The sequence below is a fragment of the Schistocerca nitens genome, chromosome 4, assembly GCF_023898315.1.
Source record: "Schistocerca nitens isolate TAMUIC-IGC-003100 chromosome 4, iqSchNite1.1, whole genome shotgun sequence".
NCBI classification, from domain to species: Eukaryota; Metazoa; Arthropoda; class Insecta; order Orthoptera; family Acrididae; genus Schistocerca; species Schistocerca nitens.
Window position 1 is genome coordinate 146,269,772 of NC_064617.1, and position 26,621 is coordinate 146,296,392.

The 26,621-nt window shown below is 38.1% G+C and overlaps 1 protein-coding gene across 1 annotated transcript in view; it reads right to left on the minus strand.

Moving 5' to 3' along the window:
* LOC126251603 (retinol dehydrogenase 14-like) overlaps nucleotides 1-26,590 on the minus strand; it is a 59,460-nt gene extending 32,870 nt beyond the window's left edge. Inside the window, exon 1 of the mRNA XM_049952135.1 lies at nucleotides 26,172-26,590. Coding sequence (XP_049808092.1) covers nucleotides 26,172-26,307 — 136 coding nt within the window. The 5' untranslated portion in view covers nucleotides 26,308-26,590. The remainder of the gene's footprint in view (nucleotides 1-26,171) is intronic.
* Between the last annotated feature and the right edge of the window lie 31 nt (nucleotides 26,591-26,621).

The following is a 26,621-nucleotide window of genomic DNA, read 5'->3' on the forward strand; positions in this document are numbered from 1 at the left end:
GTGGAGGGCCATGGTCCTGCTGAAAATGCACCTTTCCCTGACAGTGTAGGAACAGCAACAGAATAAGCTGGATCATATTCTGAATGGATTATCCTCTTATACCTAAAAGAAAAAACATCAGTGTCACCTGGTTACAACAAGCTATGACCTTCACATGAAGAGGCATGGAGTTGATCCTGTGTGTTTCTGCCTGATACACTCTGGCAGTGGCCTCTCTCCTGGTCAAATCCACACTAGTAAATGATCATCAGTGATGCCAAGAAAGGAACTGCTATCATCATTTAACACTACTTAGTATCATTCTGCACTCCAGTTTTAAATTTTGCTTCACCTGAAAAGGGGGGGGGGGGGGGCTATGTGGATATGAAGTGTGAAAGAGAGGCTGACAGGCAACATCTTTTACACTGGATAAACAGGTTCGATGTAAAGTCTTTAGTTGAGAAGTGTGGTTTATTACAGCACTAGCCACTACATAGCTTTGTTCTCTTCACTTGTCGCAGGTTTCAGCATTGTCACACCCGTTCAATGTGAGCTCGTGTGAAGTAAACATGGTTTTGGCGTTCTTCTTTTGCACCAATGAATGAAATCATTCCGTAATCTGTTTTTGTTATCTGAAGGCAAAAAAGGGGTGAAATACAGAGAAAACTTACAACATAATAGAGGGGCAATGTTTTACTATGGGGAAGTGTTTACTAGAGTATCAAACAATTTAAACAAGCCAAACAAGTGTGAAGGATGAGGAAATATGAGAACATCTAATCACATCTACAACTGGTACCAATGTTGAGCAAGTCCATGGTCTTATTTTGAGTAATCAATGAATAAAGACATATGAAGGGGCAAACCAAAAACAAAAGTCATGGTTCTACATATGATGTCAACCATAACAGGAATCTTTGGTAGCGTGAAGGTTCAAATCCACGTCCAGCCATCCAGATTTAGGTTTTCCATGATTTCCCTAAATTGCCCTAACCAATTGCTGCAATGGTTCCTCAGAAAGGTCATAGTCGATTTTCTTTCCCATCCTTGAAACATTCTGAGCTTGTGCTCCATCTCTAATGACTTGATGCTGATGGGACATTAAACCCTAATCTTCCTTCCATCTATCAGGAGACACTGGAGCATCACTCTAATGAAAGTGAAATTTTTTTGAAATAAATTGTCATTGGTGATGAACATGAGTTCATAACTTTCAACCAGAGAGTCTACCAGAGCATAAAAAGAAACCTTTATGAGACCCCAAGCAAAAAGAAATCCCTCTGCAGGAAAAGGGATGCTCAGTTTGTTTGGTTGTATAGAGTTAATTCTGGAACTTTACTTGGAAAAGGGATCAACAGCAAACAGTCAACATTACAATGATATGCTTTGCAACAAGTTGAAGCCTGCAATTCAAACCAAATGCCTACATCCACATATCACAACCCAAATCATTCAATTTTTTTCAGAATATGCATTTGGAGCATCCTGCAAACAGTCCTTGCCTTGCTTCATTGGATTTCCATTTCTTTGGTCTACTTAAAAATTGTTTAAGAGGCCAGTGATTCATCTACAATAAAGAGGTAAAGGAAGCAGTTTATCTGGCTCGCTGCTCAGTCAGGATACTCTCCTATTTATTGGCATTGGAAAGCTTGTACAACTGAGGAGCAAGTACACAGAAAACAGAGTAACTGTGTTGAAAAATTATGTTGTTATAAATTCTGTATAGTTTTTGTAATAAATCAGAAAAATGTTGTGCAGATACTTATTGACTTACCCTCATATTATGAGATAGTTCAGTGGTGAACCTGTATCAAACTGCCATCTGAAGTCAGGATGACGGTATATACATCTTCCTTGGACCACTAGCACCAACAATGAAACACAGCAGCTCATCTATAAGGTTTTGGGGAATTTTTTGGAAGGGTCATCCATTCTAACACAGGTTCACAGTGTGACATTAATGAAACTCAGTTGACTACAAAAACTGTGCTCACTGACACTGTCCCAAATGTCTACTAACCCAGAACAATGTTAGAAACAACAAACCATCCTTTAAGCAAATCAAATGCAATTGTTATGGGCTCAGTGTTTTCATGTTAAGTACCTACACATTTGTAGTCCATGCATTATATGCCTCTTATTCTCCAGTATCAGTGACTTATGGAAATCTGCTGTTTACCATTTCTGTTCCTCATTTTTCTCTGGTGCATTTAGTTAAACAAAATCAGTTAAATATTAACAATGCCCTTGAATTTGTCACTATCAACTTATTTTTGTTCAGGAATTGGCATGTATAATGGTGATAAGTGTGACATGTACGTTTTACACACACACACACACACACAGACATTTATATTCAGAGGAACTTTTTCTTCCAAATATTCTACTAAACAGCACCTAACTTAGAGATATATTAACAGCAATGATGGTTACAAACTAGTATCAGACAGGAAATTCACTCAGAAAAATCTGAAATTATGAGACAGTTCTTACCTTTGGGAGGTGAAATATTTAATAGTACAAATAGTGGATAGTACATTGAGTTTTGTACATGTCTATCAGTAATGCTAAATATTTCATTCACTTTCTTGTGGTAAGAACTGAAGAGCAATTCCGTCTCATAATTTTTATGATTGCAGTCTTACAAATTAGTGAAGGCAGATCAGTTACATCTAAAAGTAAACAATTCTTGAGATACACTGTGCTTTACCACTCAATAAATGTAGGTTTTCGTGTCTGCATTATCTATTACATATTTCACATTGTCTTGTTTTCCAAAAATGATTTGAAAACATTAGCTGTTTTATCATAAAACATCTTGTAATAGTCTTCTGTGACACATACAAACCAGTGAATCAGAAAGATCATGAAATAAATCAAAAACTTTCCATTATTTTTTGGTGCCTCTGCTGTGAAAAAGATTAAGAGTGCTATTACATTTCTTGTGTGATCTGTGTTATTACCATGTTTAGCAAAAGCTGCTCTTTCTAGACATCAGATTTTTCTCCATATAGAATGCTGTTACTCACTGTAAAATTTTGTAGTACATAAAACTAATATTTAGTTAATTCCTAATATCTCTTTTAGCATAACCTCAATTTTCATTGCACATTTTGAAAATATTCCTTCTCCCACAATAACCATCAGTGGTTTCATTAATAAGTGGAAAGTAATGTAATCATTTTGTTAGATACACCATTTAGATTCTTATGAGAGTATGCATTATTTTTCTAAAAAAGTTTTATCTGTTGGGAAGAGGAACAGATTCTTTCACATTTGGGACTTTGTATATACGTATTACCTTCGAACTGTCATGTCAATATGAGCAGATCCATATTGTAAATATAATCCAGGTAAAAATATTACAACTTTACTTGGATATTGTTATCCCTACCCTTATTTCTCAGACAGTAATAAATTACCATTTAACTGCATGGTTTTCATTTAGACAGAATTATGTGACTGTTGCAGATATTATTTTACATAAACTATTTCACTTTGATAAAAACTAGGTCCACTTACTACTGTCCAACTATTTATATCACTAAATAATATTTGTTGTGATGCATTTCCCATTACATGCCCTATTTTTACTTCTGTGAGAAAATTAAGCGGGTTTTATTTCTACATCTACATAAATACTCCGCAAACCACTGTGAGGTGCATGGCAGAGGGTACTTCGGATGGTAACACAGGATGTAAAGGTTTCTTCCCATTGCAATTGTGTATGAAGTGCAAGAAAAATAACAGCTTAAATGCCTCTGTACATGATATAATCACCCTAATCTAGTATTCATGATCTTTACACAAGTGATACATCAGTTGTTGTTGCTTTAGAGCACAAAACAGCTGAGGTCATAAATATCTGGCAATACATAGGAAGCTGAAGAATATCTGTAGATTCTTCGCTTAATACTATTTCTTGGAATTCTGTAAGGTGGCTTCCATAGGATAACATTTCCATGTCACTCTCCTGCTAGTCAAACGGAACTTGTGAGCATATGTGACACCTTCTTTTGTATACATCCATTATTCCCCCCCCTCTCCCTAAAGTTGCTGTTAATCCTATTTGGTATAGGTATAGATCCTAGCTCCCAAACACGAGCAACATTCTAAGATGAGAAGCACAAGCGATTTGTAAGCAGTCTCCTTCACTTTCCCAGTAGCCTGCCAATGAACTTAAGTTTGCCATCCACCCTAGCTATGACTGAGCCTATGTGATGATTAATATATTAAGATATCAATATAATAGAGGGAAACATCCCACATGGGAAAAATATATCTAAAAACAAAGATGATGTGACTTACCGAACGAAAGCGCTGGCAGGTCGATAGACACACAAACAAACACAAACACACACACAAAATTCAAGCTTTCGCAACAAACTGTTGCCTCATCAGGAAAGAGGGAAGGAGAGGGAAAGACGAAAGGATAGGGTTTTAGGGGAGAGGGTAAGGAGTCATTCCAATCCCGGGAGCGGAAAGACTTACCTTAGGGGGAAAAAAGGACGGGTATATGTGTGGATGGATATGTGTGTGTGCGCGAGTGTATACCCGTCCTTTTTTCCCCCTAAGGTAAGTCTTTCCGCTCCCGGGATTGGAATGACTCCTTACCCTCTCCCCTAAAACCCTATCCTTTCGTCTTTCCCTCTCCTTCCCTCTTTCCTGATGAGGCAATATGTGTGGATGGATATGTGTGTGTGTGCGAGTGTATACCCGTCCTTTTTTCCCCCTAAGGTAAGTCTTTCCGCTCCCGGGATTGGAATGACTCCTTACCCACTCCCCTAAAACCCTATCCTTTCGTCTTTCCCTCTCCTTCCCTCTTTCCTGATGAGGCAACAATTTGTGTGTATGTTAATATATTAAGAGATAGAGCTGCTGGCCACTATTTACTTTCAGAGCTCATAATGTGTGAGTGGCAGACACAAACAAAAGTAAAAGGGTTTTCAGGATGTCATGTGAGATAGTGCAAATATGTAGCCTTTCAACTGCAGCCTAGTGATTGTTGTAACAATATGAAGTATGATAGATTGGTGACATTAAAAGCAACGGTGGTAACATTAAGAGTGCAACGGGAATTCCACTGTTAAATACAGAGGAGAGAGCAGATAGGTGAAAAGAATACATTGAAAGCCTCTATGAGGGTGAAGATTTGTCTGGGAGGACTTACGGTCAAATAAGGCAGAAGGGATAGATAACATTCCATCAGAATTTCTAAAATCATTGGGGGAAGTGGCAACAAAACGACTATTCACGTTGGTGTGTAGAATATATGAGTCTGGCGACATACCATCTGGCTTTCGGAAAAGCATCACCCACACAATTCCGAAGACGGCAAGAGCTGACAAGTGCAAGAATTATCGCACAATCAGCTTAACAGCTCATGCATCGAAGCTGCTTACAAGAATAATATACAGAAGAATGGAAAAGAAAATTGAGAATATGCTAGGTGACGATCAGTTTGGCTTTAGGAAAAGTAAAGGGACGAGAGAGGCAATTCTGACGTTACGGCTAATAATGGAAGCAAGGCTAAAGAAAAATCAAGACACTTTCATAGGATTTGTCGACCTGGAAAAAGCATTCGACAATATAAAATGGTGCAAGCTGTTCGAGATTCTGAAAAAAGTAGGGGTAAGCTACAGGGATAGACGGGTCATATACAATATGTACAACAACCAAGAGGGAATAATAAGAGTGGATGATCAAGAACGAAGTGCTCGTATTAAGAAGGGTGTAAGACAAGGCTGTAGCCTTTCGCCCCTACTCTTCAATCTGTACATCGAGGAAGCAATGATGGAAATAAAAGAAAGGTTCAGGAGTGGAATTAAAATACAGGGTGAAAGGATATCAATGATACGATTCGCTGATGACATTGCTATCCTGAGTGAAAGTGAAGAAGAATTAAATGATCTACTGAACAGAATGAACAGTCTAATGAGTACACAGTATGGTTTGAGAGTAAATCGGAGAAAGACAAAGGTAATGAGAAGTAGTAGAAATGAGAACAGCGAGAAACTTAACATCAGGATTGATGGTCACGAAGTCAATGAAGTTAAGGAATTCTGCTACCTAGGCAGTAAAATAACCAATGACGGACGGAGCAAGGAGGACATCAAAAGCAGACTCGCTATGGCAAAAAAGGCATTTCTGGCCAAGAGAAGTCTACTAATATCAAATACCGGCCTTAATTTGAGGAAGAAATTTCTGAGGATGTACGTCTGGAGTACAGCATTGTATGGTAGTGAAACATGGACTGTGGGAAAACTGGAACAGAAGAGAATCGAAGCATTTGAGATGTGGTGCTATAGACGAATGTTGAAAAGTAGGTGGACTGATAAGGTAAGGAATGAGGAGGTTCTGTGCAGAATCGGAGAGGAAAGGAATATGTGGAAAACACTGATAAGGAGAAGGGACAGGATGATAGGACATCTGCTAAGACATGAGGGAATGACTTCCATGGTACTAGAGGGAGCTGTAGAGGGCAAAAACTGTAGAGGAAGACAGAGATTGGAATACGTCAAGCAAATAATTGAGGACGTAGGTTGCAAGTGCTACTCTGAGATGAAGAGGTTAGCACAGGAAAGAAATTCGTGGCGGGCCGCATCAAACCAGTCAGTAGACTGATGATCAAAACAAAAAAGATTGCTGCTCACAATATAGATGAGGTGTTAAGTTGCAGTCACAGTGAAAGAAGACTTATAGAGATTATAAGCTATCAGAGAGCGTGCTACATCAGATGTAAAAAGACACATTCATAAATGTACAACTCACACACACTTGGCCATTGTTGTCTCCTGGTGTCTGGCTCTGGCATCTGAAGAAGCACTTTTACCAGCAGCTCATAATATATAAAGACTAACAATCATCTTTCATTGTGTCTATCTGCCACATAATGTCTCCTGTATTTGTTTAGTAGCAACCTAAACTATATCACATAGAAATTTCGAATTTGTAATCTTGTCTGAATTTTCAATCATTTGACCAGGGTAGGTCAACGAGGGTCAGCTTATATCCATTTTATTTGTTTAATGAAGGCTATTAGATATTGCTGATGCTTTAACAGATCTCTTTGGCCTCTGTACTTGAAGTTTTTATGCCACCCTGTAATATTAAATAACGAAATTCTCAAACTATGTTATTTGCTTTTATCCGTTTTACTCTCAGCCCATAACAGAATGAACATCTGGGGAGTACTAGTGCCATTTTGGGCCTGGAAGGTGAGAGCCTTGGAGCCATTGTTGGTGTGTGGGAGACCTGGGGCATAGATAGAGAGGGCTGCACATCAAATGAGAAATTTAATTTTTCCATAAAAAAATTTTAGAGTACTAATCCAAATGGCCTTTAGAATGCATCAAGGGCTATTACAATGGAAGTTGTGAGATAGAGTGGTTAAGATCTGGGCTAAAGCATCCTGTGTCACAAAGAGAGAGCTTTATTTAAAGCAGGGGACAAACTCTATCAAAACTTAAATATGCACAATTAGAAGTACTGAAAAATTTTTTTACATGTCATCAAGAAACCAAAAACTACACGATTCTAAAAATACACTGATGAGCCAAAACGTTATAACTACTGCTCATCACAAAACTGAATTCCACCTGATGGTACTGTGAGCACATGGTGCAGTAAGAAACACATATAACCAGAACAGGGACAAATGGGGAATTGTTCTAGTGACAGTAAGGGCCACATACAGGGAAATACACTGACATAAGAGACTTTTGACAAAGGGCAGATTGTTACAGGTTGGCACTTGGGAATGAGCAGTTCGGAAATGGCAAAGCTGGTTGGCTGATTGTGTGTACTGTTCTATCTATATCTATGGAAAGTGGTTGAAGGATGGTGAAACAGTAAGGAGACAGGTCTGATGACAGAGTACAATGCTGATGCATCACAGGTGTTGCAGAGGACACTGGTCGATGGACACTGTTGAACACAGGATTGCACAGCAGGTGAATCCTATGTGTTCCCACGGTGATCAAATGACATTATCAATTATGACAGCAGCGAGCACAGGATCATGTAGACTGGACTGTGGGTTGGTGGAAACGTGTTGTTTTATCAGATGAATCACATTTCTTGTTACGTCTGGTTGGATGAATCATGTTTCTTGTTACAGGAGGTTGACAAGCACAGCCACATGCACTGTCATCCAAATGAACAGTTGTTCAAAACATGCACAGTGCTATGGGTGCAGATCTGTGGGTGGACAGTGTTAAACTATGGGGGGACTTTCACTTGGGCTTTCATGGGACCTGTGGCAGTAATTGAAGGCAGCACGACAGCTGTGGATTAAGTTAACAGTGTGGTACACTAACTGTCTCCTTTTATGCTTTTTTCTTGGCGGTGACAGCAACTTTCAGCAGGATAACTGTGTGTCACAAGGCAAGAACATGCTACAGTAGTTTGAGAAGCATGGTAGTGAACTACCAGTGATGGTTTGTTCACTAAATCCACCTAATATGAATCCGACTGAACACATCTGGAGTGCTTATCGGGTGTCAGATCCACATCTGCAAGCCACTGGCACATAATTTACAGGAATTGCATGATCTATGCATAGGCGACTGGTGCCAAATACCTTTCTGAAACCATCAATGACATTTTAAATTTATAACAGGAAAAACAGTGATGTATTGTGCTCCTAAGGTGCACCAACATGCTATTAAGCAGGTGGTTAGAATGTTTTGGCTAGTCAGCATACTGAAGACTCCAGAAACAAAGAAAAGGCAATTTGGAGCACTAATGAATGTGAAATGAATAAACTCAGTAAAGTAAATGGAACTAACTGTAAGCTTCATGCTGAAACTAGCAGTGAGACACATCACATTAAATTTAAATCATGGGACACCAGAGTTAATGAACTCTTGCTAACAGAAGCTGAATCCGAGGACAAAAAAAATAAAACATGATAAGCAGATCCATTACATTTACTTGCACACCCACTGCAAAGTCCACCAGCAGATAACAGTTCTGCCAAACTAACTGTTGATGGTTCTTTTGGTAATTCAAAGAACTAAACTGTTATGCTGACTTGTTAGTGTCCTGCATTACCATATAGTAGCAACACTTATTTAAAAATATAGAGATAAGCAAGTGGAGACATATTTCCGTCCTTTCCTTGTTCTCAATTTTGTTTTGAAAAGGTACCTTATAACAGGATACTGAACCACTTAACTGGTAGTAACCTTTCAAAAACTGCACAGCTGATATTCCTTAACAGATTCTCAAAAGAGAAAGCAACATATGTAACTGCAAATGCAGTTCTGGTACAACTAAACAAGAAAAACTACTCACTTAACATATTCCACATTTAAACATGAACTCTGCAAACCACTCTGAAGGGCACTGTAATTGCCAATTGTAGTGTCCATTGTAATGTGAACTAGGGATTCTTTCCATTCCATTGACACATGGACTGTGAAGAAAATTACTACTTGACTGTCACCATGCAGGATGTAATTAACCTAATCACCCTAAGGAACAAAATATAAGAGGATGTGGACTTTCATAGATTCCTGACTTAACACTGTCTCTTGAATTTATGGAAGTAGGCTTTCAAGTGACGGTTGGCGTTCATCTTCAAGTGTTTGCCGGATAAGGTTTTGAAACATTTCTGTGATGCTCTCCCATGCATCACGCAGACCTGTGCTCCTTCATGCTGATCTCCTTTGTATACATTCAGTATCACCTTTAGACCTCCAATGCCAGATGATGTCTGACATGTTTCCACTATTGTGCTTTCCATCTGGTTTTTCAGTCATGCAACAATGTTTCACCATTCCTTGTGGTGTTTGACCATAATCTGAACTTGAATTTCCAACTCTTCTTCACTGACAATCTTATTAGTGAAATTCTGAATGCTACAAATATGTATGCTAAAGAAAAGGTACAAAAAGTCACACCAGTTTTGAAACACTCATTGTGGCACTTGTGGCAGAATTCAATTCAATTGCTGCAAAGAGCCTACGAAGTGGGATTTATGAGACTTTTGTTTGTTGATTCAGAAAATGTTTATGTTTTTTCCCATAATCCATATTATGGAAAGACAGCTACAGAAAGTCTAATTCATCCTGATTTACCTTTTGCAACCCAGTTTTCATTTGGTGCAGCAGTTATTAGTTTGTGCAGGTGGTTCAGGTTACCACATCTTTACTGATGGATTCTAGACAAGCCCTCAACTTGCTTGGGAATTGCGCAAAATGAAATTTCATTTAACACATATGGTTATGCCTTCTAGGAAGGATTTCCCGTGTGATTTGAAGAAGATGAAGCTTGCTGAATGCGTGCTATGTGCCTATCAAAGTGAGACAAAACTTATGTGTCTTTCATTCCATGACATGAGGTTAGTGATAATACTGAGTACAATCTTTGGTCCTCAGACCCAACTGACCACTGGTTACAGGAAGAAAGGGCCTGTTCAGTTCCTGAAACCCACTATTATTTTGGAATACACTAGGTTTATGGGAGGAGTGGAAGCGGTTTATCAGTACTTTGGTTGCTGTGATTTTAAAAGACAATCATAAAAATGATGGAAAAAATTATTCTTCTGACTGATTAAAGTTGCTGTACTGAACAGTTATATTCTTTACTCAGTAGATAAAAATGAATGTGGATAACAACTGCAGACTCATCTTTCCTATAGAAGAAACCTAATAAGACAGCTAGTCAGCCAGGTTAGAAATACAAATTCGAAGAAGAGACCCCAAGGAGAGAGTGAATGGGAAGATGCATTTTATAATGAAAAATTGACAAAAAAATCAACAGGGGATTACATGGTTTGCAGCTAATGCAAGGAGGAAGGAGGAAGAAGAAAAACAATTTCCTGCTGTGAAACATGCAAGAGGAAGCCTGGACTTAACCCAGGAGAATATTTTAAGAAGGATCATAGTGCAAAAATGACAAACAACAATAAAGAAAAATGCCACATACAGTTTCAAAAACCATGTAAAAGAAAATAAAAGTTTTCAAGTGACCTCATTTTTTATTTATTTATTTTTTGAAACAACCCATAATCTCTTACATTCTTAAACATGTAAAACTAATTTTTGAGTTGGGCAAACTGCAGTGAGTAGAAAAATAGGATTGATAGAAGTTAACATCATCTGCATAAAAACCAAAGCTTCTACTGATGCTAAGTGCCACATTATTAAGGTGCTACATTAATAGTGTGGGTTCCAACTCAATTACCACAGCACACCTCAAGTTATTTCTACCTCTGTTGATGAGTCTTCATCTAAGATATCATTCTGTGTCTGTCCTAGCAAGGAATTCTCAGTGTAGTTACAAATTTTGTTTGGTATGCCATAGAATAGCACTTCCATTAATAAACAGCAGTGTAGTACGCTGGTCTTCCAAAGAACTTTGAATGTGTCGCTTGTACAATTTTACCTAAAAAAGATAGAGCTGACATAAACTCAAAAGTTGGTTTGAAAACCATAGCGATTTACTAGCCATGGTCCTAATGGCATTCAATACCATAGCCTAACTATATCCTTTGAACTGACTAATGAACAGTACTGATTTTCTATGCCATACCGTTAGTATATCCTTTGAACTGACTAACAAGCAGTTGTAGGTGGAACAACAATTGAATGTGGACTTGAATTGCAGTGTAATATAGTACTCTGCACATTAAAAATCATTCCCAGAAAAAAGCAACATGTGACATGAAAAATTGTAGTTCATCACATACACATAGAAGCATGCTAAATTTTACTGTAGAAAGTGAATGGTATAGCATTAATGGTATTCCCTGTGAATGGATGGGGTCATATCTTAACTACGGGAAACACAGGATCACATTAACAAGGGATACGAAAGGAATAAAAGCAAATTCGGAGTGATGAAATAATAAATATAATGTCCCACAAGGTTTGGTACTTGGTCTTTTCCTGTTCTTGGCCTAAATAAATAATTTATGAGAGACTTTGGAGGACTCTACAAAAACAGTGATGTATGCTGATGTGAGAAGAACACTAATAAAAGGCCCAAAACAACCATACTGCATAAGGCAAGGAGAGTAATAGGAAAGGCATTAATCTGACAACAACTGATATTATAAAAAATTAAAAATGAGTTATGGTATCATGAATAGAGAAAAGGAAGGAAGATTAGGGTTTAACGTCCCATAGAGAACGAGATCATTAGAGATGGAACACAACTTTGGATTTGTGATGGATGAGTAAGGAAATTAGCTCCAGCCTTTCAAAGAAAACATCCTGGCATTTGCCTGGAGCAATTTTGGGAAATTATGGACATTCTAAATCTGGATGGCTGGGTAGGGATTTAAACTGCGTCATCCTCTCCCACGCAAGTCCAGTATGCTAACCACTGTGCCAGCTCACTCGGTTTGATCAATGGACACACAACAGAAGATCTCCATGTGTACCATTCACAGGCAAGCAGATGGATAATAAACTAAAGTGGCACCAGCACATACATAAGTTAACCAAAAGGTTTAGGTCTGCTTGGTCTGCACCAAGAAATTTCACTCATTGAGTTGATCTGCAGACATGATAGTTAATACACTTTCACACTAATCTGTCCTCAAGATAATCTTTTGGGGCAATGCAGCTAGGGTCAAAAAAGTGTTTATTCTACAGAGGTGTGCAGTGAAAATTATTGCGCGAAATTAAAAACTGAACATCTACCAGGAGTCTCTTCAGGAACCTTGGGAATCTTACATGCCAAAAACATCTAGTGGTGTTCCTCAATGGTATTTGTGGTTTATAATAAGAGTAGCAATTATGAAACCAGAAGTAAAAATAATTGTCATACAGAGCAAACATTTCTGATGTACTCAGAATGGAATTTTATATTCTGATGTAAAATACCACAATAGGTTACAATTAGACATCAGGCAAGAAACTGAAAATCCCAAGATATTCAAAACACAAAGTACAAGAGTACTTTATTAGACATTTGTATAATTTACCAGACTATTTTGGCTCATGGATGAAAGTTCTTGCCAACACTAATCTTCACATACAATAGGTTTGCACCTTCTTACGACTGTACTGCGCACTACACATTGAAGTTTGAACAGTTTGGCTCAAACCCCCACGTGCTATGGCACAAAAAAAAAAAAAAACACACACACACAGGGTGGTCCATTGATAGTGACCGGGCCAAATATCTCATGAAATAAGCATCAAATGAAAAAACTACAAAGAACGAAACTCGTCTAGCTTGAAGGGGGAAACCAGATCGCGCTATCGTTGGCCCACTAGATGGCGGTGCCATAGGTCAAACGGATATCAACTGCATTTTTTAAAAATAGGAACCCCCATTTTTATTACATATTCATGTAGTATGTAAAGATATATGAATGTTTTAGTTGGACCACTTTTTTCATTTTGTGATAGATGGCGCTGTAATAGTAGTCACAAACGTATAAGTACGTGGTATCGCGTAACATTCCACCAGTGCGGACGGTGTTTGCTTCATGATACATTACCCTTGTTAAAATGGACCATTTACCAATTGCGGAAAAGGTTGATATCGTGTTGATGTATGACTATTGTGATCAAAATGCCCAGCGGGTGTGTGCTATGTATGCTGCTCGGTATCCTGGATGACATCATCTAAGTGTCCGCACCGTTCGCCGGATAGTTACATTATTCAAGGAAACAGGAAGTGTTCAGCCACATGTGAAATGTCAACCACGACCTGCAACAAATGATGATGCCCAAGCAGGTGTTTTACCTGCTGTCACGGCTAATACGCACATCAGTAGCAGACAAATTGCATGAGAATCAGGAATCTCAAACACGTCGGTGTTGAGAATGCTACATCAACATCAATTGAATCCATACCATATTTTTATGCACTAGGAATTGCATGGCGACGACTTTGAGCGTCATGTACAGTTCTGCCACTAGGCAAAAGAGAAATTACGGGACAATGACAGATTTTTTGCGCGTGTTCTATTTAGCGATGAAGCGTCATTCACCAACAGTGGTAACGTAAACCGGCATAATATTCACTATTGGGCACTGGAAAATCCACGATGGCTGCGACAAATGGTACATCAGTGACCTTGGTGGGTTAATGTATGGTGCAGCATTATGGGAGGAAAGATAATTGGCCCCCATTTTATCAATGGCAATCTAAATGGTGCAATGTATGCTGATTTCCTACATAATGTTCTACCGATGTTACTAAAAAATGTTTCACTGCATGACAGAATGGCGATATACTTCCAACATGATGGATGTCCGGCACATAGCTCGTGTGCGGTTGAAGCGGTATTGAATAGCATATTTCGTGACAGGTGGTTTGGTCGTCGAAGCACCATACCATGGCCCGCACATTCACCGGATCCCCGGATTTCTTTCTGTGGGGAACGTTGAAGGATATTTGCTATCGTGATCCACCGACAATGCCTGACAACATGCTTCAGCGCATTGTCAATGCATGTGCGAACATTATGGAAGGCGAACTACTCACTGTTGAGAGGAATGTCATTACACGTATTGCCAAATGCATTGAGGTTGACGGACATCATTCTGAGCATATATTGCATTAATGTGGTATTTACAGGTAATCACGCTGTAACAGCATGCATTCTCAGAAATGATAAGTTCACAAAGGTACATGTATCACATTGGAACAACCGAAGTAAAATGTTCAAACCTACCTACGTTCTGTATTTTAATTTAAAAAACCTACCTGTTACCAACTGTTTGTCTAAAATTGTGAGCCATATGTGTGCGTGTGTGTGTGTGTGTGTGTGTGTGTGTGTGTGTGTGTGTGTGTGTGTGCAGTTTGTCAGCAGCTTTTGCAGGGAAACATACAGAGGGGTGGAACATGTATACACCACCATCTATCACAAAGCGAAAAAAGTGGTCCGGCTAAAACATTCACATTTCTTTACATACTACACCAATATGTAATAAAAAATGGGGGTTCCTATTTTAAAAAATGCAGTTGATATCCGTTTGACCTATGGCAGTGCCATCTAGCGTGCCAACCATAGCGCCATCTGGTTTCCACCTTCAAGCTAGACACATTTCGTTCTTTGTAGTTTTTTCATTTGACGCTTATTTTGTGAGTGTGAGATATTTGGCCGGGTCACGATCAATGGACCACCCTGCATATATATATATATATATATATATATATATATATATATATATAAAACAAAGATGATGTGACTTACCAAATGAAAGTGCTGGCAGGTCGACAGACACACAAACAAACACAAACATACACACAAAATTCAAGCTTTCGCAACAAACTGTTGCCTCATCAGGAAAGAGGGAAGGAGAGGGAAAGACGAAAGGATGTGGGTTTTAAGGGAGAGGGTAAGGAGTCATTCCAATCCCGGGAGCGGAAAGACTTACCTTAGGGGGAAAAAAGGACGGGTATACACTCTCACACACGCACATATCCATCCACACATATACAGACACAAGCAGACATATTCTAAAACTAAACAAAAACATATATGATATATCGAAAAATAAGGAAATTTTCCGGGTAACAATTTAAAGTCCAATTTTTTGTATCTGCCATCGTTTTTTCACAAATAATGTTCTTGTGGCGTGATTTTGCTTTTCCCAGATTTTTGATACTAAACATAAATAAACGAATAAAAATAAGTACTTAATTACTCATCTACCTCTTTAAACTTTAGAATGCTGCTGCTAGTTTCATCTCTTTAAATTTATTACCAAAAGCACAGTTTCTCTCAGTCAGATTCAATATTCCGACCTCTCATTCAAAAATGGTACACACTATGTGGAATCAGCTATGGCTGCTCAATGCAGCTCTACTAGCCGCATCCGCAAACACTTTTTTCATATTAGTTGGCCAAAGCATTGCCGAGATATTAGCTTTTGATCTTTCATAAATTTACAAATTTTAAGATGACTATAACTTTTAAACAATTATATATTTTTGTGGGACGGGTAGATAATTTAGCTTTACATATTTTTCTGTCCATGAGTGCCAACTTGCATCTCTGTGTCACTCTTAGTTTTGTTTTTATCAACTTTTCTCTTGCATATAAATTTCTCCAAGAGCGCAGACACGGCCATACGTGCCCCTGCCAAACGTTCAAGTTTTTCCGAGGCTGCGTAGACGCTAGCCGCTCACCACACCTCTGTAGCAACTGCCAGCCATGTGCTCTCCAGTGGGAACTGCCGCTCTAATCTCCCGCAACAGCTTGTAGGCTCACATTCTTCATTATACAGAAAGCTGACAATGAGCCGTCTTTGAAGTCAGTAGAGTTACACACACTCTAAGTATGAATTTGTACATAAAAACTGCACCTTGGCTTTTGTAAGAGGAAATGACTTTTTTCAAAGTCCACTGCTGATCATTAAAATTACAACACCAGGAAGACAGCCATTAACAAAAGCTACTATTATTTATATGCAGAATTGTAGAAGGAATACATGTAGGTGACTGGGAGCATACAGGATGTGGAATTTAGTAAACAGGGCTATCCTCTCTGACAGCAACAATGGCTCTAACCTAGCCAGAAACGGAGTTGAACTGAATTCAGGTGATGGGTACTGGTATGCCATTCATGTCATTTCATCTTTACGACACAAGGCTAGCGAGTGGCAGTGTGCCAGCCTCTTGGCAACCCATTATCAGATTTCTTACAGGGTGAGAGATCTGGAAAATGTGCTGGCCGTGGCAACAGCAAAATACTCACTATATCCAGGTAGGTCAGGACAAAACTGGCTACATAAGGTCTCGTATTATCTCATAGAAAAATAACATCACAGAGACCTCAAATTAAGGGAACAGATATTGGCCTTATTATGTCAGAAATCCAACAGTTGCTATCAAAATTACTCACTTTGTGGACTGGAGGTGATCGTGTTATGTGCCCAATAGCATCCGGTATTATCATCTCAGGTTTTGGGCCCAAATGATCATAACTAATACAAATGCAGTTGGTCAGTGTTTGTTTTTCTCAGATGCTTCAGGTACAGATGCACCTATCATGATGTAGTACACAGAAGAATGAATCATCTGAAAAGAGGACGGGTGAAACTGCTGTGTCCAGTGCGGTCTTTGAATGCATCACTGTCAGAGCGCCTATCTCTGTGCTGCTTCAAAGGAAATCACAAAATAATCACCATGTTCACAGTCTATAATGATCTGAATGCCAATACTCTGTCTATGTTGATAATTCTCTTGCTACAAACAAGATCATTTCCTGTATCCACATACACACTGTTGCTGTACGATCCTGCTAGGCCTAGTGAACAATATGTCAGCCCTCTCGGGTGCTAGTCACGTCGCTACTCACATCCTGGATTGCATTGAATATGGCCCTCCTAAATCCACCAATTCCATATTTGTATGACAGAACCATGGACCTTATCACGGTGGGGTGTCATATGTGCTGAGTGATACAGACTGCCCTACCATAGGTGTAGCCACAATGAACGGGTATCTGTTGAAAGGCCAAGAAAATGTGTGGTTCCTGAAGAGGGATGGCAGCCTTTCCAGTAGGTGCATGAGCAGTTGTCTGGATGATTGACTTGTTTGTCCTTATAGCATTAACCAACATAGCCCTGCTGACTGCAAACTGCTGAGAGCAAGAGGGAAACCACAACTATTATTTTTCCCAAGGGTATGCAGCTCTACTGTATGGTTAAATGATGAGGGCATCCACTCAGGTGAAATATTCTGGAGGTAAAACAGTCTCCCCCATTTGGATCTCTGGGTGTGGACTACTCAGGAGGATATCATCAGGAAAGACGAGACTGTCAATCTATGGTGTTTGATCCCTTAATCAGGCAGGTAGGACAGAAAATTTACAAACAGAAATGGTTAGGTTGAAGGTAGATACAGAAGGGATTGGTGAAGTTTGATAATACAATGAACAGGACCTCTTATCCAGTGAGAGCAGTGTTATAAATACAAAATCAAATAGCAGTAATGCAGGAGTAGGCCTAATACTAAATAAGAAAATAGGAATGCAACAGCATAGTGAATACATTATTGCAACCAAGATAGACACAAAGCCAGCACCCACAACAGTAGTACAAGTTTATATGCTAACTAGCTCCGTGGATGATAAAGAGATTGAGAAAATGTATGACAACATAAAAGAAATTATTCCGGTAGTAAAGAGAGATGAAAATTTAATTATGATGGGGGACTGGAATTCAATAGTAAGAAAAAGGAAGAGAAGGAAAAATGGTAGGTGAACAGGGACTGGGGAAAATGAATGAAAGAGGAAGCTGCTTGGTAGAATTTTGCACATAGAATAATTTAATCATCACTAACACTTGGTTTAAGAATCATGAAAGAATGTTGTGGATATAGAAAAGACCTGGAGACACCAGAAGGTTATATAATGATTCAGATTGGTTATATAATGGTGAGTCTGAGATTTCAGAATGAGATTTTTTGATTATTTACTAATGATTAAAATTGAAGAAATTGCAAAAAGGTGGGAGATTAAGGAGATGGGACCTGGATAAGCTGAAAAAATCAGAGCTTGCTGAGAGTTGCAGAAGGAGTATTAAGCAACGATTGACTGATACAGGGCAAAGGAGAATTGTAGAAGATAAATGATTAGCTTTTAGAAATGAAATAGTGCAAGCAGCAGAGAATCAAATAGGTAGAAAGACAAGACCTGGTAGAAATTGTTGGATATCAAAGGAGATATTGAATTTAACTGATGAAAGGAGAAAACATAAAAATGCAGTAAATTAAGTATGTGAAAGGGAATACAAATGTATAAAAAATTAGACTGACAGGAAGTGCAAAATGGCTAAGCACGAATGGCTACAGGACAAATGTAAGAATATCAAACATATATAATAGGGCAAATAAAGAGATGTTTGGAGAAAAGAAAAGTAGCTGTATGAATACAAAGAGCTCAGATGGAAATCCAGTAGTAAACAACGAAGGGAAATCTGAAAGTTGGAAGGAGTATATAGAAGGGCTGTACAAGATAAATGTACTTGTATCGTAGAAAGATAACAGGACATAGATGAAGATGAGGTAGGAGATATGATACTGAAAGAAGAATTTGACAGACCACTGAAAGACATAAGTCAAAACAAAGCTCTCGAGTAGATGACTTTTCCTCAGGACTACTGAAATTCTTGGGACAGCCAGTCATAACAAAACTATTCCAACTGGTATGCAAGACGTTTGATACAGGCAAAATACTCCAAGGAAAACAGGTCTGAAAGATGTGGATATTACACAATCAGTTTAATAAAGCATGGCTGCAAAATACTAACAAAAATTATTTACTGAGAAATGTAAATACTGGTAGAAGCCAACCTCAGGGAAGATCAGTTTGAATTTCGAAGAATTGTACGAAGAAGCCAAAGCAATACTTGTCCCATGACTTATCTTAGAAGATAAGTTAGGTAAACGTAAACTTACGTTTATAATGTTTGCAGATTTTGAGAAAGCTTGTGACCAGGTAGTCTGGGATACACTCTTTGAAATTGTGAAGGTAGCAGGGGTAGAATACAAGGACTGAAAGAGAAACCAGACAGCTGTTATAAGAGTCAAGGGGCACGAAGTGGAAGCAGTGGCTGAAAAGGGAGTGCGACAGGGTTGTAGCTCATCCATGGTGTTATTCAACTGTACAATGAACAAACAGTAAAGGAAATCAAAGGAAAATTTGGATAAGGAATAAAAGTTCACATACAAGAAATAAATCTTTGAAGTTTGCAGATGAAATTATAATTCTCTCAGAGACCAGAGACTGTCAAAGACTATGAAGATCTGTTAAATGCAATGAACAGTGTCTTGAAAGGAGAATATAAGATGAACATTAACAGAAGCAAGACAAGAATAATGGAATGCAGTCAAATTAAATCAGGTGATGCTGAGGGAATTAGATTAGGAAACAAGACACTAAAATTAGCAGGTGACTTTCGTTATTTGGTCAGTAAAATAACTGACAATGACCAAAGAAGAGAGTATATACAATGTAGGCTGGCAATGGCAAGAAAAGCAGTTCTGGAGAAGAGAAATTTGTTAACACTGAATATAGATTTTAATATTAGGAAGTCTTTTTTGAAATAAGGGGCAGCCAAATGAAAATCAAATGCCTGTCACAATGGGACCATGGAATGATTCCATTCAGAAGTAATCACTAGATGCGTTACAACAATCATCACACTGGGACACAAGGTTATCAATTCCTGTTCCACAGAATGCAGCCGGCCACTGATGGATGCACAACAGCACCCGCTCTTGCACTTCCTTGTCTGACTGAAATCAATGTCCAGGCATGTTTTTCTTCAGGCCACCAAAGGTGTGAAAAAGTATAGTGAAAGATCTGGGCTGTATGGAGGATACTGTAGTATTTCCCAATCAAATCATCAACGCATAGTCTTCATCTGATTAGCAGTGTGGGGGCGAGTGTTATCATGCAACAGGATGCTTCCTCTGCTTGCAGAGTTCTTTGAGGATGGAACCACAACAAATCTACAGAGCTATGAAGACACTTTGCAGAATCTGCAATGTGCCATAATTAAAAGGAATGCCACTGGACAGGAATTCTGTTGGACAGAATCATCCTGCTGGGTGATAATGGCTGCCCTAACACCAACAATCGGCTGAAAGTTGCACTTCAGTGATTTGGTGGCAAAAAACTACAACATCCTCTGCACAGCTCAGACCTTTCACTATGTGATTTTCACATGTTTGGTGACCTGAACAAAGATATGCATGGATGTTGGTTTCAGCCAGATGAGGAAGTGCAAGAGCAAGTACCAACTGCATACTATGAAACAAAAATTGATCATCTCATCTCCCAGTGGGATAAGTGTCTTAATGCATATCACAATTACTTTTTAATGAAGCCATTCCTTGGTCCTGTTGTGGCAGGTGTTCAATTTTCATTGGATTGCCCTTGGAATTCATCTGGATTGTAGCCTTATAGGGAAGTGACATGCGAATGAGAAACAGTTCAGACAAGAAGATTCCGAAATGTGGTGCTACAGGAGAATGCTGAAAATGAGATGGGCAAATCATATTACCAATGAAGAATGGAATTGGGGAGAAAAGGAATTCATAGCATAACTTGACCAAGAGAAGGACTCAGTTGATAGCACACATTCTGACACACCAAGGGATCATCAGTTTAGAACTGGAAGGAAGTGTGGGGGACAAAAATTGTAGAGGGAGACCAAGAGATGAATACAGTCAGCAGCTTCAAAAGGAGGTAGATTACAGTGCTCATTTGGAGATGAAGAGGTTTTCCTTTTAGAACTAACACAATGTCTTAGATTGAATAAGTACAGTTTACATTAAATGTAAGAAAGCTGCAGTTGTCTCATTTAAATTAAAGGACTGCCTCCACAAATTACCTTTGGAAACAGGCAGCAGATTGTAAAACCTGAAGGAGGTTGTCCTTGGGGGGGGACACAACTGTTTTTAATAGTCTCTTCCTGGTGATATTGTCTTGCTCTCATCAGGGGGTAATCAGTATGACTGTTTACAATTACATGCAGGCATGTAACTTCCACAGCTTGTATTCATAATAAAGAAAATATTGCTCCTAGTTAACAATTTAAGTGTGAGGTAGATGATACACATGAATTCACTAAGACATATTTTCTGCCTTCATGTGCTTTCTGTATTGCTGTTGCCTTCAAAAATATTAATATAGAATTTACTTTTACCAGTAGTATACTTACTAAGTTCAATCCTTAGCTTACCAGCGTTAGCATTCCTACACTTCCATGTTTCACTCTACATACCGGTACTTGTGTATTCAACTTGTTCAATGATGCAAAATTCTTTTTGTTGGAATTACTGTCATTAATGTTTGTAACTTCTTTATTAGTTTCTTACTTGCTGTAGATACAAACATCCTGTTGTTCCAGAAGTGTATGATCGTGGTTTCCTATGCCCCTTCTTTATTTTGCAGTGTCACTGAATTTCCTTGTTTTCTTTTCTTGTTTTCCAGCTGACAAAGTTACTGTTACAGGATTTGTGATCACCTCATGGACGTAGACTGCTAGGGTTTTTATCACTTACATTATTACTTCACACAGCAATTTCATGCCTACGCAGAATAGCATGAAACTTTCTGGGGATCAGTGTCTATATGTTCTGACTACACCTCAATGGGATTTTACACAATTTCTCATAAAAATGTTACAATGACTTGACTGAAACTGCAGGATAGTAATAGACAAAGACAAGAAGTAAAGACAAGTTTACATTCAGTCTCGTATTTGCAAATCTCCTGATAATGACTATGAACAATATCTGATCAATAGCAAGAGAAAGTAACAAATTAAATGGAAAAATTGTACCCATGGAAATTTTATCTTAGTCGCCTTATCAAGAGATCTGATTAAATAGTTAATAAAGCTAAATGGAGAAACTACAATGTTACAGTCAGTGACCATAGTTCTTCTGACTCCATAACAGAAAACAAAAAGCCAAACTCTACAAAAGGTATAAAAATAAACACAGAATGAAGACATAGCAAGATTCAAATACAAATCCTTAAACTCTTGCACTTGCCTCTTATGTTTTACTAATCAATATGCAGTGTGTAAGGCTGTACTCAATGTGAAAATTGAGATGAAGATGCTGTGTTCCTCCCTTCCTCCAATCTTTGAACTGACTGAACCAGCAATAATAGGAGGACTTACTATTTAATGCGGACTCTACCCAGTGATGTAACATGGCATTTAACATTAACAAATTATTATCAACAGATGAAAAAATATTAGAAATGGTTACCTAGGATTGACTAGGGATCAAATACCAGATCTCTGGATTTGGTAGTCTGGTACTAACCATTTGCCCACTAAAAACATGCAACAAAGCACCTAAAATAATTATTATTTACACATTAGATGAAACTAAATACATTCAAGTCTAACTTCTGGGCATCACAAGGATGACAAACTAAAATAAAATTACCAGTAACACAAGGAGCTGCAATGGCAAAACTACAGCATATTTCCATTCACCCTCTGCCATGCACCTCACACTGGTTTGCAAAGTATAGATGTAGATGTAATGCTGTCTTGTAAATAGCCTCTTGTGATGCGTAAAACTGACTGACTCTATTAATTACCTTGATGAGACCAGTTGTATAAAAAACACTGGAAAAACAATAAATGTTCTTATTTTGTTCTTCAAAGTGTTTATTGAACACACTGAAGTAGGAACATCATGCTCTCATGACACTAAAACAGTTTTCGTGAGCAACATTTTCTCTGAGAGTGATCTCTTGTTTTGATGACTGCAGTATCTCAATGTCAGCATAATTTGGATGATTTTATCTGATAATGTGTTACATCGCAATAATCTGGTGCAACATAATAAAATAGAAATTTGTACAGTACAGAAAAAAAAATAGTCAGTAGAATACTTCCTCAGACCTCATGCTGTAATCTTTCCAAATAAATTAGTATAATAAGTAGTAAATCTTAGTGCATATACTCCCTGATATATTTGTCATATATAACCCTGCTCATTATGAAGCATTGTTGTTGTTGTGGTCTTCAGTTCTGAGACTGGTTTGATGCAGCTCTCCATGATACTCTATCCTGTGCAAGCTTCTTCATCCCCCAGTACCTACTGCAACCTACGTCCTTCTGAATCTGTTTAGTGTATTCATCTCTGAAGCATATTGCCGAGATTAAAACCATATCATCAGAAGAAAACAAACATGCTAGGAATTTTTGATTTGATGTTCTTGTTTGCTCTCGTAGATTACATATTGTACACGGAGTGTACTTTTAATAGAAAACAAGCTTATTTATTCTTCACCCATGAACTCTAGCAGATAATTTTCAGTTGACAGTATTGGGTGTGTCACAATTTTATACGCAGATGGGCCAAGATACATGTAATGTCAGTATTCTGAATGCATTCATCATTTTACATTGAATCAAGCCTTAATTACAATGCATATGAAATAAATGTACAATAAAAGGAAACAATCACATTTTACAGGAATGTAACAAGTTATTACATATTTTCTGTTCCATTTTAAGTTGGCCTACTCACTTCTTCTACTGCATGTACATTTGTCCACAAGGTACACTTTTAAGTCCTCTTTGGAGCTTGGAGCTTTTAATTCCTTTTATTTCCACAACTGAGATACAATGCTTGGGGGGGAAAAAAAAACCTGGACTGAGCTCTCACTGCCTAAACTTAGTGTAGTTATTTTCCTTTCCTCTCTCTACAATATGTATGTCTTTATTAAGGACATGTTTACCATTTTCTCTCACTACTGTAATATTTTTTATGTATACACTCTGTACATTGTCAAAACATTATGCTGTATGAATACCGGTACTTGTCTACAGGGCTGTCTGCATGGTACTTTTGCTACACACCTCACTGGTGTTTTCTGAATTACAAACATTCTTTTTAAGTGCTGGTACTGGTAGCCAGCTTGTGCACTCTCCCATGTGTGAACTGATTAGCACTGATGTGGGAACACAAGTCCATTGCAGACTGTTCTCAGAACTTTCTCATCAATAACATTTGCTACTTTGCATATAAGAAAAATGAGTGTGTTTATCGCATACACAGTGCACCTATGTGCATCCCCATGTCAAATGCTTATCTATACTAGTTTCTCAAATGTTGTGCTTCTTACTTCTCTATTTATTTTAAAATATACATTAAATACATTTTCCTATGTTTCATTTGAAACACTGCATTTGACTGATTTATACAAAGCCTCTGTCGTAATAGATACTTATTTGCATTTTCAGTTTTCAGGACTGCTTCTTTTGTGCATTCAAATGCTTTTGCCAGATCCATAAATATCTTCTGTTGCCCGTCAAGTGATATATCCTGCCAACTCTTTTGTCATCATTATTGGCTTCCCTTCTCTGAATCCACGTTATGATAATGGTAGTATTTTAAGTTTTGTGTATTCTGTATTATTGTTTCATAGATTTATGCAAATGTGGAAATCAGTTATATTTGCCTGTAATTTCATAATTCACCTCTCTTCCCTTTCTTAAATACTACGAACCGTTATTTTAATTGCTTAGAATACCATCTTGAGGTGCAGCATTTCTAATACGAGTTAAGGATTTTGGATGACTTTCCCTGCATTCCCTTATGAGATGTGATGTAATGCTATCCAAGCCAAATGGATCTTTGGTTTTTAACTGCTTTACTAGGTCAAAAACCGCTTAATGAAAACAACATTTGTTATGAATCTGCAGCACTCTTTCCCTTTTATTTTGTACACAGTATTATACGCCTCAGTTTTTTTTCCCCGAGAGGTCGTAATACCCTTTCAGTTTATTTCTTGCATGGATTACGTCACCAAATCAGCTTTTTATTTTTTGGTCGTTTGTTTACTAATTTTTTGTCGACAGGTCATGTAAAATTACAATAGTAACTGAATAAAGAAAAGACTAGGACATGTAAAATTATTATAATAATTAAATAAATACTGGTCCCATTTGGTATTTGCATCAGTGTCAGTCCACATTAGCCTTTCCTGTCAAGTCATGTGTCAAACAGTACCGGTACAATATTTGATGGAAGTTTTTTTTTTATATGTAATATGGTATTCTTTGACTCGAATTGTCCTAAAGTACTAGTTCACTCCTTGTACAACATGTAATATACAATTCACAATGGGAAAAACAGGAGAAATAATACGGTATCTCTTTGTTTAAAAATAATTTAGGGAAATGCTGCAGTACCTGCTTTTATTCCACAGAAGGATTTGGCAGAAATCAATAAAACTTTTTACTTGCAATTTTCATGGACACACAGAATTAATGTGAAAGTCCTCAATGGAAATTTTTGTTAATGTCTTTGCTATTGTGTGTTAAGACCTTCTGTGACACTCTGTATTTTGATCAGTGGTGGTAAAGAAAAACAATAGCGAATGCACCATTCCTTTTTCTATTATTAGAAATGTTATCACTATTGTGCTCATTCTTTTCATATTATGTATAATGACTCGTTCCACATCCATTTTCTCACACTTACTGATCTATGGAATAATGTACGTTTACCCTAGTAAATAAACTGGCAGTAACGATATTGTGTTATGCTGAGCGTTAAGCATCTTGTACACTTTCTTGGATGGAAAATGACGACTTCACCAAATAGAGAAAAAAAGTCTTGTCATCGATTTCGCGTATATTGCCAAAATGGTATGCTATCTGCTTTTGAAATACCGGTATATGGATACATTGCATCTATGCAAAATATTATCTGGACAACTGTTGTTCTCCTACCTGTGTTTGAACCGGTAACAATTGCAGTTTTTCCATGCAATAATCTTTGACTCTGACAAACTCCTATAGTGCATTTGTTATACAGCTTTAGCAGCAGAAGGAATACTGCTGTGGAAATCAGTACGTATCCAATCATCACGAACGCACATTCACTGCACTGAACAGCTACTGTGTGACTCTTTATCGTAATTCATTCGGGAAGGCAACAGTCGATTAGCGATATCAGTATCTCATGCGAAGGAATGTGAAAGTCTGCCTATCGTACCACACAAGACTTTAGCGACAGCGAAACACGGGAACGCCTTCAACTGGACGTAGCAACGTCTGTGAACTACGCCACTTTCCGTGTTTCGCTGCCGCTAAAGTCTTGTGACTTTCTGGTAAAACGCACTTCTCATGGTGTGCGTCACCTACCAAACAGGTCGCAAGTGAGGCAGTTACGGCAATTAT